The sequence below is a fragment of the Lampris incognitus genome, chromosome 2, assembly GCF_029633865.1.
Source record: "Lampris incognitus isolate fLamInc1 chromosome 2, fLamInc1.hap2, whole genome shotgun sequence".
NCBI classification, from domain to species: domain Eukaryota; kingdom Metazoa; phylum Chordata; class Actinopteri; order Lampriformes; family Lampridae; genus Lampris; species Lampris incognitus.
In genome coordinates this window covers 26,364,866-26,385,149 of record NC_079212.1, presented here as the reverse complement: position 1 = coordinate 26,385,149, position 20,284 = coordinate 26,364,866, and the positions used below count along the sequence as shown (strand labels likewise).

The 20,284-nt window shown below is 43.8% G+C and overlaps 1 protein-coding gene across 1 annotated transcript; it reads left to right on the top strand.

The window, feature by feature from the left end:
* The first annotated feature begins 8,878 nt into the window (after positions 1 to 8,878).
* prok1 (prokineticin 1) lies at positions 8,879 to 10,576 on the top strand. Its single transcript, XM_056275271.1, has 3 exons — positions 8,879 to 8,953; positions 9,886 to 10,011; positions 10,457 to 10,576. Exons 1-3 carry the CDS (start codon positions 8,879 to 8,881, stop codon positions 10,574 to 10,576), a joined length of 321 nt encoding a protein of 106 aa, XP_056131246.1.
* Positions 10,577 to 20,284: the final 9,708 nt, after the last annotated feature.

Here is a 20,284-nt window from a genome sequence, read left to right as displayed (position 1 = left end):
CAGTCACCAGATCTGAACCTTATTGAGCTGTTGTGGGAGCAGCTTGACCGTATGGTACGCAAGAAGTGCCCATCCAACCAATCCAACTTGTGAGAGCTGCTTCTGGAAGCGTGGGGTGCAATTTCTCCAGATTACCTCAACAAATTAACAGCTAGAATGCCAAAGGTCTGCAATGCTGTAATTGCTGCAAATGGAGGATTCTTTGACGAAAGCAAAGTTTGATGTAAAAAAAATCTTATTTCAAATACAAATCATTATTTCTAACCTTGTCAATGTCTTGACTCTATTTTCTATTCATTTCACAACATATGGTGGTGAATAAGTGTGACTTTTCATGGAAAACACAAAATTGTTTGAGTGATCCCAAACTTTTGAACGGTAGTGTATATTATATGGTTTGGAGACAGTGGCACTGATGAAACAACAGGAGGCGGAGCTGGAGGTGGCAGAGTTGAAGATGCTAAGATTTTCATCGGCAGTGACCAAGAAGGACAGGATTAGGAACGAGTACATTAGAGGGACAAATCAAGAGAGGTGAAATTGAGATGGTTTGGACATGTGCAGAGGAGAGAGGAGAGGTAGGCGGCATGGCTCAGGAGATAGAGCGGGTCGTCCAGTAACCGGAAGGTTACTGGTTTGGTCCCCGGCTCCTGCAGAGAGCGTGTCGAAGTGTGCTTGAGCAAGACACTGAACCCTTAACTGCTCCTGATGAGCAGGTTGGCACCTTACATGGCAGCCTCTGCCATCAGTGTGTGTGAATGGGTGACTGTAAGGCATACATTGTAAAAAAAGCGCTTTGAGTGGTCGGTAGACTAGAAAAGCACTATATAAAAATGCAGTCCATTTTTATGTTGGGAGAAGGATGCTGAAGATGGAGCTGCCAGGCAAGAGGGAAAGAGGAAGGCCAAAGAGGAGGTTTATGGATATGGTGAAGGAGGACATGCAGGTGGTTGGTGTGACTGAGGAAGATGGAGAGGACAGGAAGAGATGGAAACGAATGATCCGCTGGTGACTCCTAATGATAGCAGCCAAAAGAAAAAGAAGAACAAATGCTCACTAGCTCCCTGTCAGGGTGAGCAATCCAGATGTCAAGTTGTTGATGTTACATCATTAAAACGTGCTTGTGTTGCATGTCAGTGAGTCATTAGGGTGTCTCAATATTTATCAGCGCACAGCACAGTGACTGACTACCTACTGAAGGAAGGAGAGGCCAGAGACACAACCTTAGTCAATATTAGTCAATATTTGTTCTTCTTAGCATTCAATTTAGCAATCCTGTTGCTAGTCTTTATACTTAAGTATCATCCAGATCATTGAATTGACACTAAAATATTGAGGATAGACAGATAGTTTAAGGCAGGTACTAACTGAAGCAAATATGTGCCATGGTCTCGCATCAGAAAGCATCTATTTTGAATCAGCACAGATATGAAGTATCATTATAAACTTAAGTCGTACCTGGAGACAAAAAAAAATCATCATCAGCATCACTGTCTGGTCTGCACAGTAATCATTACAAGACAGTATAAACATCTGTCACAATTACACCATGAAACACTTAAAACCTTTCCAGTGCGACGACAAGCCATAATTGTTCACAAGCCATCGTTGTCCGTGAAATAACAGAGTACTAATATCATACTGCACGGCACTCTTCTCCCAGTCTCGTGGTCAAGTTTTATTTTTATTTGTTTATTTATTTATTTTTGTCTCTTGGTGGCTAAGAGCCAATCAATGGGGCTCACCTCTCTACATGATTTCTGCAGCCTGTCCCCAAGATGGTGAGGCTCCAGTGCTTCTGCTGACAGGGTAGAAAGGTTTGAATGTAATTATGTGGCCAGGGCATCCGAAGAATCCATCACCTACACGGCAGCTGGCTATGTCCTGCTGACTTACCTACGGGCTATGCTTCCCCCTCCCCTTCTCTCTCCTAATTCCTCTTCTTCCTTTTCAGTCTTACTTTCTTCTTCTCCTAGTCACATTTCTCTTCTTACCCCTTAAATCACGGTCTTGCTGAGCCCACCAACACCCTGCTGTCCACCTGCTCGTGAGCCTATGCACACAACACGAACACACATTCACAAACATTGAAACAAATGCCAGGTTTTGTGTGCATGCTCATTGATATGGAAACTGTATGTATGCTTAATTCTGCAACCTGTTTCTATCTCTGTTTTTCTTTCTTTTCATGTTCTCTTTCTCTCTCTCGTTCTACCTTGTCACACACACACACACACACACACACACACACAACACAAACACAAACACACACACACACACACACACACACACACACACACACACACACACACACACACGCACGCACGCACGCATGCATGCATGCACACACATCCAAGGAAACCCTTCAGGAACTAGACCTTTAAGAAAGACCTGACTCATGGCCAGTGCATCATTACCTTTTTGTATAGTACATATTTCTCATATCTGTTCGTCCTCGATATTACCATAATTCCTGGAAATTAAAAGTGAAATCCTTTGGTTTAAGTAGTCATTAATGTTTTTATTGTTGTATCCTTTTCGTTGTGTGACACCTGTGTTGTCAGGCTTTGTGTTGCTCTCTCCTCTTTTTGTTTTTGTAGTTTACTTTGGCTCTGTAAAGCAGTCATAAGCTCTGGAGCAGTGCTATAAAAACGTTATTTATGATGAGTATTATTAAGCTGATATGACCTTAAAGATGTGCTTTCATACCCGAGCCTTGCAAGCCAGCTCAGGAAGGCTTTGCAAGAAGGAAAGTTGATCTGTTTTCTCCATGGGTGCATTTCACCTTGAGCCTCATGACTTACCGACGCTACGTTTGTACATGATTTAAACACAGACGGTCAGAGTAGCAGTCGGTGTCTGGTCCCTTCATCAGGGGAAAAGACAGTACCCCATAACATCAACACAACAGCTGCAGGAGTGCTTTATTGAGATATGGGGTGCCAGATTACAAGAACTAACATGATTGTACATGATTGTAAATAACCCAGCCACTGAGGATGCACAAGCCAGTGCATCCTTAGTGCTGGTCCCAAGCCGGACAAATGGGGAGGTTTGCGTCAGGAAGGGCATCCGGCGTAAAATCTTTGCCAAATCAAATATGCGGATCATAAATAAGACTTACATACTGGATCGGTCGAGGCCCGGGTTACCAACGACCGCCACCGGTACTGTTAACCAGCAGGGTGTCGGTGGAAACTATGCTACTGTTGGGCGAAGGAGAAGGAGAGGGGGAAAGCATGTCCAGAGGCAGCTAGAGAGGAGGAAGGGTAGGCATGTGGAGGTGAGAGTTGGAACTTTGAATGTTGGCACTATGACTGGTAAAGGGAGAAAGCTGGCTGACATGATGGAAAAAAGAAAGGTAGGCATAGTGTGTATGCAAGAGACCAGGTGGAAGGGGAGTAAGGCCAGGAGTATCGGAGGTGGGTTCAAACTCTTCTACCATGGTGTGAATGGGAGGAGTAATGGGGTAGGGGTAATTCTGAAGGAAGAGTATGTCAAGAGCGTGCTGGAGGTGAAGAGAGTGTCAGACAGAGTGATGAGTATGAAGCTGGAAATTGAAGGTTTATTGCTGAATGTTATCAGCGCATATGCCCCGCAAGTTGGGTGTGAGATGGATGAAAAAGAAGAATTCTGGAGTGAGTTGGATGACATGGTGGAGAGGGTACCCAAGGAGGAGAGAGTGGTGATTGGAGCGGACTTCAATGGACATGTTGGTGAAGGGAACAGAGGTGATGAGGAGGTGATGGGAAGGTATGGAGTCAAGAAGAGAAATGTGGAAGGACAGATGGTGGTGGATTTTGCGAAAAGGATGGAAATGGCTGTGGTGAATACATATTTCAAGAAGAGGGAGGAACACAGGGTGACGTACAAGAGTGGAGGAAAGTGCACACAGGTGGACTATATCTTATGTAGAAGGCGCCATCTAAAAGGGATTGGAGACTGCAAGGTGGTGACAGGGGAGAACGTAGCTAGGCAGCATCGGATGGTGGTCTGTAGGATGACTTTGGAGACCAAGAAGAGGAAGCGAGTGAAGACACAGCCGAAGATCAAATGGTGGAAGTTGAAGAAGGAAGACTGTTGTGTGGAGTTCAGGCAGGAGTTAAGACAGGCACTGGGCGGTAGTGAAGAGTTGCCAGATGGCTGGACAACCACTGCAGAAATAGTGAGGGAGACAGCTAGGAAGGTACTTGGTGTGTCATCAGGACAGAGGAAGGAAGACAAGGAGACTTGGTGGTGGAATGAGGAAGTACAGCAAATTATACAGAGGAAAAGGTTGGCAAGAAGAAGTGGGATAGTAAGAGAGATGAAGTAGACAGGAGTACAAGGAGATGCAGCGTAAAGCAAAGAGAGAGGTGGCAAAGGCAAAGGAAAAGGCGTATGGTGAGTTGTATGACAGATTAGACACTAAGGAAGGAGAAACGGACTTGTACCGATTGGCTAGACAGAGGGACCAAGCTGCAAAGGATGTGCAGCAAGTTAGGGCGATCAAGGATGGAGATGGAAATGTGCTGACAAGTGAGGAGAGTGTGCTAAGAAGGTGGAAGGAGTACTTTGAGGGGCTGATGAATGAAGAAAATGAGAGAGAGAGAAGGTTGGATGATGTAGGGATAGTGAATCAGGAAGTTCAGCGGATTAGCAAGGAGGAAGTGAGGGCAGCTATGAAGAGGATGAAGAGTGGAAAGGCAGTTGGTCCTGATGACATACCTGTGGAGGCATGGAGATGTTTAGGAGAGATGGCAGTGGAGTTTTTAACTAGATTGTTTAACACAATCCTGGAAAGTGAGAGGATGCCTGAGGAGTGGAGAAGAAGCATACTGGTACCGATTTTCAAGAACAAGGGCAATGTGCAGAACTGTAACAACTACAGAGGTATAAAGTTGATCAGCCACAGCATGAAGATTTGGGAAAGAGTAATAGAAGCTAGGTTAAGAGGAGAGGTTATGATCAGCGAGCAGCAGTATGGGTTCATGCCACGAAAGAGCACCACAGATGCGATGTTTGCTTTGAGAATGTTGATTGAGAAGTATAGAGAAGGCCAGAAAGAGTTGCATTGTGTCTTTGTAGATTTAGAGAAAGCTTATGACAGAGTGCCGAGAGAGGAGGTGTGGTATTGTATGAGGAAGTCAGGAGTTGCAGAGAAGTATGTAGGAGTGGTGCAGGATACGTATGAGGGCAGTGTGACAGTGGTGAGGTGTGCGGTTGGAATGACAGATGGGTTCAAGGTGGAGGTGGGATTACATCAAGGATCGGCTCTGAGCCCTTTCTTGTTTGCAATGGTGATGGACAGGTTGACGGACAAGATCAGGCAGGAGTCTCCATGGCGATGATGTTCGCGGATGACATTGTGATCTGTAGTGAGAGTAGGGTGCAGGTTGAGGAGAGCCTGGAGAGGTGGAGGTATGCACTGGAGAGAAGAGGAATGAAAGTCAGTAGGAGCAAGACAGAATACCTATGCGTGAATGAGAGAGAGGACAGTGGAATGGTCAGGATGCAAGGAGTGGAGGTGACAAAGGCATTTGAGTTTAAATACTTGGGGTCAACTGTCCAAAGTAACGGGGAGTGCAGTAGAGAGGTGAAAAAGAGAGTGCAGGCAGGTTGGAGTGGGTGGAGAAGTGTGTCAGGAGTGATTTGCGACAGAAGGGTACCAGCAAGAGTTAAAGGGAAAGTTTACAAGATGGTTGTGAGACCAGCTATGTTATATGGTTTGGAGACAGTGGCACTGACGAAAAGACAGGAGGCGGAGCTGGAGGTGGCAGAGTTGAAGATGCTAAGATTTTCACTGGGAGTAACAAAGAAGGACAGGATTAGGAACGATTATATTAGAGGGACCGCTCAGGTTGGACAGTTTGGAGACAAAGCAAGGGGGGCAAGATTGAGATGGCTTGGATATGTGTGGAGGAGAGAGGCTGATTATATTGGGAGAAGGATGCTGAATATGGAGCTGCCAGGGAAGAGGAGAAGAGGAAGGCCAAAGAGGAGGTTTATGGATGTGGTGAGGGAAGACATGCAGGTGGCTGGTGTGACAGAGGAAGACGCAGAAGACAGGAAGAAATGGAAACGGATGATCCGCTGTGGCGACCCCTAACGGGAGCAGCCGAAAGTAGTAGTAGTAGTAGTACATGATTGTAAATGTTATTTTGCATCAACAGCTTCCCCATTTTCTAATACAGTTCATGTATCTCACATTAATTCTGCAGTACTCTGTGTAGCAAAGGGACGTTTTTAGTTGATGTTTATATGTTTTAAACTCATATCTCTGGTGTCTAGTGATTAGATGTGTGTCACAGCATTTGTGATCTTTCGGCTAGTTTAGAATTTCCTGCTTTCCTGCCTTCAGGTTGGGGAAACACATTTTATGATGGCTTTAATATAACATGACATCCTGGCATATACATATATATATATATATATATATATATATATATATATATATATATATATATATATATATATATATATATATATATAAATAAAATCCAGTTAAGCGCTTATAGCATGAAACAGGCTTGTACTGTCTCATAAAGAATTTACTTGACTAACTGGATTATTTTGCTCCTTATTTGTTGAGCACTTTCCCTACCGTTGAGTGTTTCTTCTAACAAAGTTATAAACATGTGTGTGTGTGTGTGTGTGTGTGTATGTATGTATGTATGTATATATATGTATATATGTGTGTGTGTATATATATGTGTGTGTGTGTGTATCTATATACACTCACTGGCCACTTTATTAGGTACAGCTTGCTAGTACCGGGTTGGACCCCCTTTTGCCTCCAGAACTGCCTTAATCCTTCGTGGCATAGATTCAACAAGGTACTGGAAACATTCCTCAGAGAGTTTGGTCCATAATGACATGATAGCATCACGCAGTTGCTGCAGATTTGTCGGCTGCACATCCATGATGCGAATCTCCCGGTCCACCACATCCCAAAGGTGCTCTATTGGATTGAGATCTGGTGACTGTTGAGGCCATTTGAGTACAGTGAACTCATTGTCATGTTCAAGAAACCAGTCTGAGATGATTCGAGCTTTATGACATGACGCGTTATCCTGCTGGAAGTAGCCATCAGAAGATGGGAACACTGTGGTCATAAAGGGATGGACATGGTCAGCAACAATACTCAGGTAGGCTGTGGCGTTGACACGATGCTCAATTGGTACTAAGGGGCCCAAAGTGTGCCAAGAAAATATCCCCCACACCATTACACCACCACCACCAGCCTGAACCGTTGATACAAGGCAGGATGGATCCATGCTTTCATGTTGTTGATGCCAAATTCTGACCCTACCATCCGAATGTCGCAGCAGAAATCGAGACTCATCAGACCAGGCAACGTTTTTCCAATCTTCTATTGTCCAATTTTGGTGAGCCTCTGCGAATTGTAGCCTCAGTTTCCTGTTCTTAGCGGACAGGAGTGGCACCCGGTGTGGTCTTCTGCTGCTGTAGCCCATCTGCCTCAAGGTTCGACGTGTTGTGTGTTCAGAGATGCTCTTCTGCATACCTCGGTTGTAATGAGTGGTTATTTGAGTTACTGTTGCCTTTCTATCAGCTCGAACCAGTCTGGCCATTCTCCTCTGACCTCTGGCATCAACAAGGCATTTTCGCCCACAGAACTGCCGCTCACTGGATATTTTCTCTTTTTCGGACCATTCTCTGTAAACCCTAGAGATGGTTGTGCGTGAAAATCCCAGTAGATCAGCAGTTTCTGAAATACTCAGACCAGCCCGTCTGGCACCAACAACCATGCCACGTTCAAAGTCACTTAAATCACCTTTCTTCCCCATTCTGATGCTCGGTTTGAACTTCAGCAGATCGTCTTGACCATGTCTACATGCCTAAATGCATTGAGTTGCTGCCATGTGATTGGCTGATTAGAAATTTGCGTTAACGAGCAGTTGGACAGGTGTGCCTAATAAAGTGGCCGGTGAGTGTATGTATATGTGTGTTCAGGATAAACGGTTTGGGTTTGGATAGTGGTGGATAATGGATGGATATGTATATATATATATACACATACACACACACACACACACACATATATATATATACACACACACACACACACACACACACACACACACACACACACACACACACACACACACACACACACACACATATATATATACATATATCATAATAAGATGAAAAATATCACCTTCCAATCTATAGATGCCATACATATAGCCCCTGTCCATTATTCATTTTACGGTAATTCCAATAAACCGCTAATATTGTTTGGATGATGATTTGTATTGTCCTGTCTGCCTCAGATAGACAAATACATCACTATTTCAACTATTCTCTGGCACCTGCGCTCACCCTGTACTATGTATGCAGATTGTCTGCCCTAGCACTTATGAACAGGTGTCAGATCCATTTTAACTCTCATGGATTATAATCAGTAGTGAGCGACATGTCCATATTACCTATGTTACTTTGAAACTACCTGGTTCACTGTAACCCCACCATGTTCCGCCTCAAGAAAATATGAAAAGGAGGTGTCTTGCTGGAACCTGCATAACAGATGACGATATGTAACTTGAGGAAAGTGGTGTCAACCTCCATCAGCCCCCATCCAGATTAATAATATGATGAAGAAGAGACTGAGGAGACAGGGAGAGGGCGTAGGTACGTCTTAGCCATGGGTAGGGTGTGTGTGTGTGTGTGTGTGTGTGGTTAGGGGGGGGTGGGGGGCTCGGCAGAGGATAAAGGGAGGGAGAGTGCTTGGCTCCCCCTTCTGAAGAGTCCTAGGAACCTCCATGACCAGAGAGACAGACCCAGACTGGACCTGGTGTAAGGTGTAAGGAGGTTGCGTTAACAGTAGAGTTTAAGCCCAGTGTGGAGGAAAGAGTCCGATTCTCCTGTTGTTGCCATGGGCTCCAGGGCGATGCTGCTCTCCATCCTCCTGGTGTCTTTCCACTGGTCCAGAGGAGCTGTCATCACAGGGGTAAGTCGCAGGTCTCCCCGCTTCTCCAGACAATCCTCTCATGGCCAATTACCTTTTTTTCTCATGTTGTTACAATAATTGTGATTGGTTGTTCTTCATGCAGCTATTGATGAATTAGTTTGCACACTAGGCACAATTCATCAGAATCATCATCAAAGAATTGGTGTAGAACTGCACAGTTGAAATCTTTCAAAGTTAAAGAATTATTGACATGTATCTATATATATATATATGTCAATAATTCTTTAACTGTGTGTATATATATATATATACACACACACGCAATGTTTTGTATATTCTTAATCAAGTACATGTATTTTATATTTCAAATGTTTGGTTAATTGCATAAAAAAGCATCTTTTAAATTATATTTATCTTCATGTTAGTTTTACACTCTAGATATCACCATCCTTTCAATTTTTGCCATTTCATTTGTTGTTGTTGTTGTTGTTGTTGTGCACTGACACACAAACAAGATAATGCCAACGGCACTGCTATCCTTGGCCTGATTCATTACGGGTTTTAATAAGATTTGACTAATGGGAGATACATTGATACATTTGACAAATAGGAGGAAACTATTTAGTCAATTTAGTGAAATTCATTTCTAAATGGATAAAGGAGTTGACAGGCAATAGATAAAAGGCCTCACACTGTGCAAACATGAAAGATGACCATTATTAGCTTAAATAAAAACATAATGGATTACATCTGGCATCAAAAATCTTGTTTGACTTTCTTTTTCTCTCTCTCTGTCTCTCTTGCTCTTCATATCCCTTTATATATCGGTCTCTCTCCCTCTCTGTCTACTACCCCAACCATACCTTTTCCCCTCCACCGCTACTCTCTCTCTCTCTCTCTCTCTCTCTCTCTCTCTCTCTCTCTCTCTCTCTCTCTCTCTCTCTCTCTCTCTCTCTCTCTCTCTCTCTAAGGCCTGTGAAAGAGATGTACAGTGTGGTTTCGGGCTGTGCTGTGCTGTCAGTCTATGGCTGAGGGGTCTGCGGATGTGTGTCCCAAGAGGTGTAGAAGGGGACGAATGCCATCCTTACAGCCACAAGGTGCAATGAAATATGTTGACGCTAATCTCTCTGCCTCCCCCTTCCCTCTCTCAAACACACACACACACACACACACACACACACACACACACACACACACACACACACACACACGTGCACACACATGCACACTCACACAAGTGGAAATTAAGTCTATATCAAGCGCTGGCAGCTTGGCAGCGATTTAAGAAAAGCTGCACATAACTGCAGAGGCTATTGATCGACTTTTCTGTGAATCAGGCAATCAGAACCATACATCACCTTGATCGAGTGGCGATGGCAAAGATTAATTCCGTTTACATGATGTCTATGACTGTATACTAATCATTAAGCGACAGCTCTCTGCAGAGAGAGCTGCACGTCCGCATACTAGGGAGCGGACCAAGGATTTTAATGTCAAACTGCAGCCAAGACATTTCAGATTATTCCCATCTTGTATCTTCAGATCCCGTATCCTGGAAAACGACAGCATCACACCTGCCCTTGTCTTCCGCATTTGGTATGCACCAGGTATGCTGAGAGTAGATACAGATGTACTGACGACTTCAAAAATCTGGACTTTTGATGGGAAGGAGGAGGAGGAGGAGGAGGAGGAGGAAGGGCACAGGAGAGACCACATCTCAAAGTGGACTTGAACAATAATCTGTGAGAGAGCGCCCACATACCCAGTCTAAACTAGATATAGTCCCCATTCATGTACACTATGCACCATATTCACTATCTGTCTGGATTCTCTGACTACACCTCAAGGTCACAAGAAGAAATGCTGGGACAATATACCTACTACATGGTGCCACAGTAGATGTCAGATTACCCTTACTAAATGATAGAAAACAAGGGTATTAACCTGCTATTTGTGAATCATTGAAACACCCACTCTTTGATTTTTCCTGTTAATGGGGATTTACTGAGAGAAACTGACAAATATTTGAAAATAAAACTATAATAAAACCACTGTAGTTATGATCTGTCTGCTGTGGAGTTTGTTTGTGTTTATAGCTCATGTTGCCTGAATAAGCAAAACGACGCACCGTGTGTGTGTGTGTGTGTGTGTGTGTGTGTGTGTGTGTGTTTATGTGTGTGTGTGTGTGTGAAGTGTCACCTGGCTGTAATCATGAACTTGAAGGTCTTGCTGCCCTTACTAACACAAACACACTGATGACCTTGTCATTCAACGAAATGGACATTAAAAAGCCCCTGAAATGCATTCAACATCTGATTACTATTGATTTCAAGTTAAAGGGCAGTTTAAAATAGACTTTTAACTATTTAAAACTTCTTCTGTATTATCCTGCAAAGAAATACGTTTAAAGAAGCAGGTTTCACTTATTTTGGGGTGCGATGAGATTTGAAGATACTCAAGATGCCCGGAGAAAGTTCTTCATGACCAGAGGAGCACTGGCACCGTGATAAAGCGGTGCAGAGGTGAATCCATGTGTGCATGGGAGTTGTCTGTTGTCTAACATGAAATTTGCATGTGAGTTTTAAGTGTGGACAACACAGGAGAGAACACACACAGAGCTGTGTGTGTTATTTGCTTCCCTCAGCTGAAGATGTAACCAAAGGAGCATGCGTCCTCTGACATCATTTCCTGGCATTAGCTGAGATGGATGAAAGTAAACGCTGTAAGCAGACAACGTCTAGTATCTGCATATCTGTACACACACACACACACACACACACACACACACACACACACACACACATATATATATATGTAGCGCCTCCAGTTCAAACTAGGGGTAGCAGTAAGCCTGAAAGAAGATGCTGAGCCGTATAGTGTCAATACGTCTCGGCGTGTCTCGGTACACATGCTTCCTAAAGTGAAAAAGGAGCTGGACAGGATGGTTAAAAGTGGCGTGATAGAGGAGATCCAAGAGCCAACACCTTGGTGTGCAGCCATGGTTCCTGTCCCAAAGAAGAATGGAGAGGTGAGATCTGTTGACCTCAAGCAACTCTCAAAAGAGAGAAGTATGTCCTACCTACCATGGACGACATTCTTCCAGAGCTAGCCAATGCACAGGTGTTCTCACTCTTAGATGCAGCCAGTGGCTTCTGGCAACTGCCACTAGATGAAGAAAGCGCCAAGCTCACTACTTTCATCACACCGTTTGGAAGGTACTTTTTCCATCGGGTCCCATTCGGTATTACTAGTGCTCCAGAAATATTCCAACGAGAAATGTCAAAGGTCCTGCAGCACCAGGAAGGCGTCGTCGTCTTCATGGATGACATCCTGGTATATGCAAACACGCCAGAGGAACATGAGCAAAGACTTCAGAACACACTCCAGCCGCTTGAAGAGGCAGGATTACAGCTCAACAACGAGAAATGTCTCCTGCGCCAGACACAGCTCCGCTACCTAGGACACATCATCGACAAGGATGGGGTCCGCCCAGACACAGCGAAGGTCGAGGCCATCACACAGCTGGGGCCACCAAGGAACACCACAGAACTCAGACGGGTGCTAGGGATGGTCCACTACCTGGGCAGGTACCTTCCACATCTATCGGAAGTGACAAAACCACTCAACGACCTACTGAGAGGAGACACGGCATGGGTCTGGAGTGCAGTACAAGATGAGGCCTTCAGAAAGGTGAAGCTGCTCATCTCAGAAGCACCAGTGTTAGCCTTCTATGATACCACCAAGCCCACAATAGTCAGTGCTGATGCTAGTAGCCACGGCCTAGGGGGGTTTTACTACAGGATGACGATGGACAGTTAAAGCCAGTGGCATACTGCTCACAAACCCTCATGGACACAGAGGTGCGCTATGCACAAATAGAAAAAGAATGTTTGGCAGCTGTGTGGGCATGTGAAAAGTTCTCTAGGTTCCTCTATGGTTTAGATAGCTTTACCCTTCACACAGACCATAAACCACTCGTACCACTGTTCAACAACAAAGACCTTGATTCAGTGCCGTTACGCTGTCAGAGGCTACTTATGAGGATGATGCAGTTCAATCCAATGGCAGAGTATGTTCCAGGCAAGCTGCTGGTTGTTGCTGACACTCTCTCCAGACATCCAAGACCGGCAGTCACCCGAGAGATCGCAGAGCTCATCAGCGACATCGGGGCACTTGAGGAGGCAGTCCACACTACGTGGCCCATATCACCCACAAAGCTAGACATGGTAAAAGAGCAGACCGAGCAAGATGAGGAACTACAGATGGTGAAGCAGTACGTGTGTGCCGGGTGGCCCAGACATGCAGCGGACATCCACCAGGTAAAGCCATACTACACCGCACAACAGCACCTCTCTTACTCCCAAGACCTGTTGTTACATGGAGAAAGAATAGTTGTACCGCGAGCTATGCGCAGAGAAATACTGCAGCGTATTCATGATGGCCACCAGGGCATCGTTAAATGCAGGGAGCGTGCTCGACAAAGTGTCTGGTGGCCTGGGATAGGGAAAGATATTGAGAACATGGTCAGCAGTTGCAGACACTGTCAAGAGTCAAGGCCAAGTCAAAGGAGAGAACCTCTCATGACAACTCCATTACCAAACCGCCCCTGGGAGAGGGTAGCTGCGGACATCTGTGAGGTAGACAAGAAACATTACTTGGTAGTTGTAGATTACTTTTCCAGATATATAGAAATAACCTACCTACAGAACCTGTCAGGAGAGACTACAAGAGCACGCTTAAAGAACATATTTTCCCGCTGGGGATGCCCTGATGTTCTTGTAACAGATAACGGCCCACAGTTCACTGGACAAGCCTTTGACTAGTTTGCTACTGACTTTGATTTCCAGCACATCACCTCGAGTCCCCGCTATGCTCAATCCAATGGAGAAGCAGAAAGGGCGGTGCAGACAGCAAAAAAGATCCTGAAACAGCCTGACCCCTTCACAGCTCTGATGAGCTACAGAGCAACACCACTTCAAGCCACTGGAGTGAGCCCAGCACAACTCATGCTGGGCAGGCAAATCAAGACAATGGTCCCCACACTCAAGTCAAACCTACAGCCGGCATGGCCAGACTTCGAGCAGGTGAGACAAGCTGATGAAAGGGCAAAACAAAGCTACAGACGTAACTACAATAGAAGAAACAATGTCAGAGACTTACCAATACTCCATCCGGGTGCCAGAGTGGCTATAAAGCTGGACAATGAGCAGAGATGGGTGAGAAATGCAAGTCATACGACAAGGTGACACACCTAGGTCTTACCTTGTACAGACGGAGAGAGGGGTCCTTCACCGAAACCAACGTCACCTGAAACCAATCACTAGCACTGCCGCACTTCCACCTGAAGAAGGACAACCTGAAAGCGATGTACCACACCCACCTGCTGCCAACGACAACGTGCCAGACCTACCTGCTTCCCACAAGGATCTGCCTGCTGCAGCAGAGGTACCACAAGCCCAAGAGAAAATTACATCTCGTGGCTGAGTTGTTAGACCCCCAGAAAGATTTAAAGACTCTGTTCCAGAATAGTACACAGTATGCATTGAGTGGCAGAATAATCCACTGCAACTGTGCTGGTGACTGGCAGTCTACCCAGATCATCTTAGAGTAGGACTAATTCTTGTTTAATGACTTGTTGATGTTGTTTGGAAATGCAATCATTTTGAAATGTTTCCTAAGTTAACTTTAACAAAAGTTTTCCTTATAATATGTTCATATAGAAAGCACTGTCTCAAAGACTCAAAGGAAAGGAGATGTGTTGTGGGACTACTTTATTGTTCGCATTAATACAGTGGCCTATAAATGCTACGCTGCCGCTAGAGGGCATTCAGTGTAGTGACAGCGCATCTGATTGTAGTGTACCCATGTCAGTGTTGTAGTCGAGTCACTAAACCTCGAGTCCGAGTCGAGTCTCGAGTCCCCAGTGTTCAAGTCCAAGTCCGAGTCACCAAAGAAAAGTCGAGTCCGAGTCGAGTCCCCATTACCTGAGTCCGAGTCAAGTCCCTATTACCCTAGTCCGAGTCCGAGTCATCAAGGTTGAGTCTGAGTCGAGTTCCAAGATGGCTCCAGTGATCCACTCGAGCACAGTCAAAGATCTGACATACAAATAAAAAAGGTCTACATTAAACAAAAATGACACAGCTGTCACCATTTCACAGGGAGTTTATTTACTTTGTGACACGATAGCCAAACAAATGCACACCCACACACTCGCACACATGCACGCGCAAGCATGCGCGCACACACACATTTTTAGAACAGTCTGAATTTCTTTGACATTTTGAACATTGGATGTACTTCAAAACACATTGAAAGCTGTGAATAGCATGATATTAGCAAATGGTGGAAACAGTATACAGAAGTAAGTTCCACAGCATACAATACATTCATAAAAACTAGTCAAAAGACATTGTCTCTCAGGAATAGTTAGGAACAAAAGGCTGGTGGCACTAGTTTTAAGCATACACGTTGCATTTCAAAAACATAAGATCTGACAGCATGGAACTACTCAACCTTGCACGGTGAGGCCTCATCAAAATGCCTCCATGACTAAATACCCTTTCAAGGGGCGCACTGGAGGCAGGGATAGAGAATACCTGTGTGGCAATCTGATAGAGGGTAGGGAATTTGGATTTGTTTTGCTGCCAAAACCTGAGGCACGGGACTGAGTCAGAGTCCTGCTCAGCAATCAAATTGAGGTATGCAGTCAACTGAGCCTGGCCAGATGGCTTCTTCTCAGTGGAGGAGGGAGTCCTCCTATAGTGGGAGAACGTTCTCAATTGCTTCTCAGGAGGAGACTCTGAAAGTTCACCTTCCCCTGGTCCTGTTGCTTCCGCTGCATCTGCTGTTGATACCGCTTGCTTGTCACCCTCTGCCTTTATATACTCTGAAATGAGAGGGGGGCATGGGGGACTCATTACAAATATGTTATTGACTAGGCCTACATGACAAATGACACGTCTATGTGCTTTATTGTAACACCTTCAATGATATAAACATCACAACAATCAAATAGTTAATCACTTAACTAACATTAATCAAAACATTTCTCACCTTTGATCTCAGTCTTCAGCACATCTTTGATATCACTGTCCAGCTGCACATCATGTTCTAGCCACTGGAAGCCAAATGCTGGGTCCAACACAAATGCTATGAAGTAGGCATTGGTGAAAGGAAATTTGGTGTGGCCTCTTCCTTCAGCTGGCTCACATCCTGGTATCTTGACTGCACTGAAAACCTCTGCAAACCTTGTTTTCAAGGAGCTCTCCAGAGCTCTCACCAGAGGCCCACAGTATCTGGCTTTTCCTCTTATTTCCTGCAGGTGACAGCGCAGAGTGAGGACACGGCACAATCACACTGACGGTGACAGTAGTCTCACCCTGAGTTAGGTTGGTTGCCTCTAAGAACGGATCAAGAACTTCGATCAGTTCTTTAAGCTGAGCATACTCTCGCGGGGATAAGATAAGGCTTTTGTGCCCCTCTGATTCCAACACACTGGACAGCTTTTGCATGTCTAAATGCACATAAGCCTTCACCTGCTTCAGAGTGGAATTCCATCGTGTGGCATTTGCTGTTGGAATTGTTGCATCACCAAAACACGCTTCAAAGCAGTCTTTAAACGAGGTGCCACTGTGGAGGAGGTTGGCTGCACGGGATAGCTTTGCTAGGGTGCTTGACAGCCCACTGGTGTCTTTCAGACCATCTTTTATGACCAACTGCAGTGAATGTGTGAAGCATGATAGTCTCTGCATCTTACAGTTCTCAGCCAAAGTGTCATTGACTGTCTGTTGATCTTCTGGCATCACGTCTTGCCATATTTCATCATCCTCCTCAAATGTGCTGGGATCATGAGCTTCAGCATCACAAGGATCCTCTAGGGGAAAGCTGGCCTGGAAAGCTTTTCTCATGTTGGATGCATTGTCAGTTATGACAAAGTTGATCTTGTCCTTAATCAGGTATTCTTCAGCACAGCATTCAAACATCATTGCAATCTTCTCTCCTGAGTGTTTGCCATGCACTCTTTTGCAGGTAAGAAGATATGACTGAAGGCTGAGTTCCTGTTTTTTTTTTATCCATTGCCACTGTCACTCCAAGGAATGACCGCATCTTTCAATCACTCCAAATGTCTGTGGTAACAGCAACACTCGATGCTTCTGCCAGCTGGCTCTTTATCTGTTCTTTCTTGACTTCCACCATTCCTGGAATGGTCACAGAGGAAATTGTGGATCTTGCTATGGGCCGGTACTGAGGGTCCAGGACATGCAGGAAGTGCTTGAAGTCCTCGTTGTCAACGATGGAGAGTGGCAAGCAGCACTTAATAATTAGATCTTTTACAAGGGCATCACTAATAGCCTTCTGACGTGGATGTTTGAGGTCGTACATCCTTTGCTGTCCATCATTTAAAAATGATGTGATAGTCTTCTGACCTGAAGCAGCTGGCATCACATCTGAAGCAGTGGAGGCACGGTATTCTTGGAACCTAGGGGAAGATAGGATACACACTTTAGCTTGCTGATGCCAAACTGTTTCAAGTAATCTTTCTCACAGCAAAAAATGTGTAACGTTATAGCTATAACAATATGCAATAACAATACAAATGTTACACATTATACACATAGTTGTTTGAACTATAACCAGTTAAGTTACATATTTAGTTATCTATATAACTAACATTACCATATTAGTAGATTAACTAATGTAAGCTAGCTGGATAAATGAAAAGTATGAGAAAAGATACATAATTTATGAGACTAACAGGACAGGGATCAATCAGCAAAACCCAGTCATTTAATTATTGATTTAAGTATGTTACATGCTACCTAGCTGAGCTTTAACTCTCTATCCTCCGTGAGTCTGTATGTTTATTCTGTATGGGTCAGGGAGGGTGTGATTTTGTTAGAAGACAGAGCCAGTTCATAGTACTATTCAAAAGCTACGTCGCGCGTGTCTATTTTTAGAATTTGGCACACCCAATGCTGCATATATGCAAAGAAAAATATCCCCATATTTACAGTAGCCAATGCGGTGTCACCAATCACGATACGGTTCGGTAGTTTTGGGTACATCGGGGGGGGAAATGCCACATCCGTCAAATCTCGTACTGTCTCCAGCTCTCAAGAAAACCAGTGGCGGCATCCACATTAGCTTTCTTCAATTAGTCCATTTAGCGAGTAATAGCCTACAATTATTTTTATTTGCATTGTAAAGTTGTGAACATTTTATCAACATTATTTGTGGATGCATATAGGCTAGACTTCTTCCTTCTCCGCACTTGGAGAATATTCATGGCGGAGACCTGCAATGTGCGGATTTGTTATTGCTAGTTAAGATTAATGCTAACACGGTAGTTCAGAGTGGTGTGTTTTTTCCGTTAAGTGTATGCTACTTGGTAATTAGCTAAATGATAAATAAGAAAAATCAGTTTTAATCTCCCTATAACACGAAGACGCTGCGTGTTACTTACCAACTCATCATGCTCGTACGCTCGTACCGAAAGCGAACCGTGCTGACTTTTCTGTGCAACGCTGCATTAGCATTCTAACAGTAACGTTACTTAACTTACCTATACAATTTCACTTGGTTCTAGTGATATGATATACCCGCCACACCACCTAACCCAACGGTTCTAGTGACATGATATACCCGCCACACGACCTGACCCAACATCTTGGACCAGTGGTTGAGTTACTTCAGAGGCTATTGTTACTGTAGCTAGATAGCTAGCTAGCTAACGGTAACTGATCACCAACCATATCATCAACTGACTGCATATCACTTACTTTTCCGGGTGCATCCTTGACAGATGTCTGTTGAAGTTTGAGGTTGTCCCGGTCTTCTCCTCAATAGTTCGTTTACATATCGAACATCTAGCAGTGATCTTGCTGGAATTTGTTGTAAAATCTGTGTAAGCAAAGAGCACAATTCGGGGCGTCTCTTTAGGCATCTTCGCGCTACTGAACATGACGGTATGCACGCCACGTGAATCCGCATGTAGGTGGAACACACGTGCCTGCCCTTACACGAAATTGAATAATGTTACAGTATTAATATAGCTATCAATATATTTTAATAGGGCCTATTATTTTAAAAAAATCTAACAAAAACAGTCGTTATCAATTAAAAAGTCAGAGTCCGGGTCTCCAACTTCCGAGTCCGAATGCAGTAAATTCGCGAGTCCGAGTCCAAGTCCGAGTCATCAGTGCTCAAGTCCAAGTCGAGTCACGAGTCATGAAAATCAGGACTCGAGTCGGACTCGAGTCCGAGTCCTGGACTCGAGTACTACAACACTGACCCATGTACCAGTCGTTCTCTATTAAACCAGTAAACTTATATCTTGCCTCCTCGTGATACTGCAACCTACTATACATTCCCCCTTAACCAAAAGTACCATCGGTGATGATGATATGCGAACCCTGTTGTACAGTGTGTTTGCATTGAAATCAAGTGCATGGTTTGTATTTGGACAAGAATATGATACAAAATATTTAATATAAAACCCAACTGAAGTCAGTGGGTCACCTTAGAAGTTACCCGTAAGGCTTAATTTTCAGTTGGTGCCCTTGGATTTAGAAAATAAAAATAGATTACAAAAAAAAGATTTCAAAAATACGTAAGACTATATCTAAAGTTTGCTAAATGGATTTCCAAATGACTCAATACAAACACCAACATAAATCTAACAAGAGGGTTTATTTCAAAATTTGTAACAATTTTGTATTCTCGGTTTATTCTACAGGTCTTAACTAGGTGTTAACTAGGTGTTAGCTAGGCTAAGTCTTATATCTGTGGAATATTGTTATCTCAGGCCCACTTTTTTTCTTAACAGAAACTGCTGATTAAACTTCTGAACAGTAAACAGAAATTCTGGACATCAAATCTTCTCATCTGAATGTCAACATGAATAGCGTGCAAGGTCTATTAAAAAAACAAAAACAAACAAAACATAGCTTGCATTTACTTTGTATTAATGATTTGTTTAACTTTAGGGTCAAACAACAAAGGTCCCGTGCCAGCCTATTATTTTACATTACATTATTTATAAGCTCTTTTCAACTCGTGCTATCTTAAAAATAACTGAATATATGTGAGATACAGCTCGAGATTTTCCCACTAACTTTGCATCAATGTATGCTTTGCAGGCTAAACAAACAGCTTATGAATGACCGAGATTAAGCAGATTTCCATCAAATCAATACACATATCTTTTTTTTTTTACTTTTTAAAGTTGCATGCCTAAACAAGAAAAACAACAGTTTTGCACCACGCATTACATTTAGCTTTGAGTTTAAGTCAAAGTTTAAGTCCAGTTTTCAATAACATTGGTTCAATGGAATATTTGCTTCCTGATAAGAAATTATTTTTGATTACCAT

Coding starts and splice junctions, on each gene's coding strand:
- prok1 (XM_056275271.1), top strand. CDS start 8,879: ATGGGCTCCAGGGCGATGCTGCTCTCCATCCTCCTGGTGTCTTTCCAC. Junction 8,954..9,885: donor GAGGAGCTGTCATCACAGGG/GTAAGTCGCAGG, acceptor TCTCTCTCTAAG/GCCTGTGAAAGAGATGTACA. Junction 10,012..10,456: donor GCCATCCTTACAGCCACAAG/GTGCAATGAAAT, acceptor TTGTATCTTCAG/ATCCCGTATCCTGGAAAACG.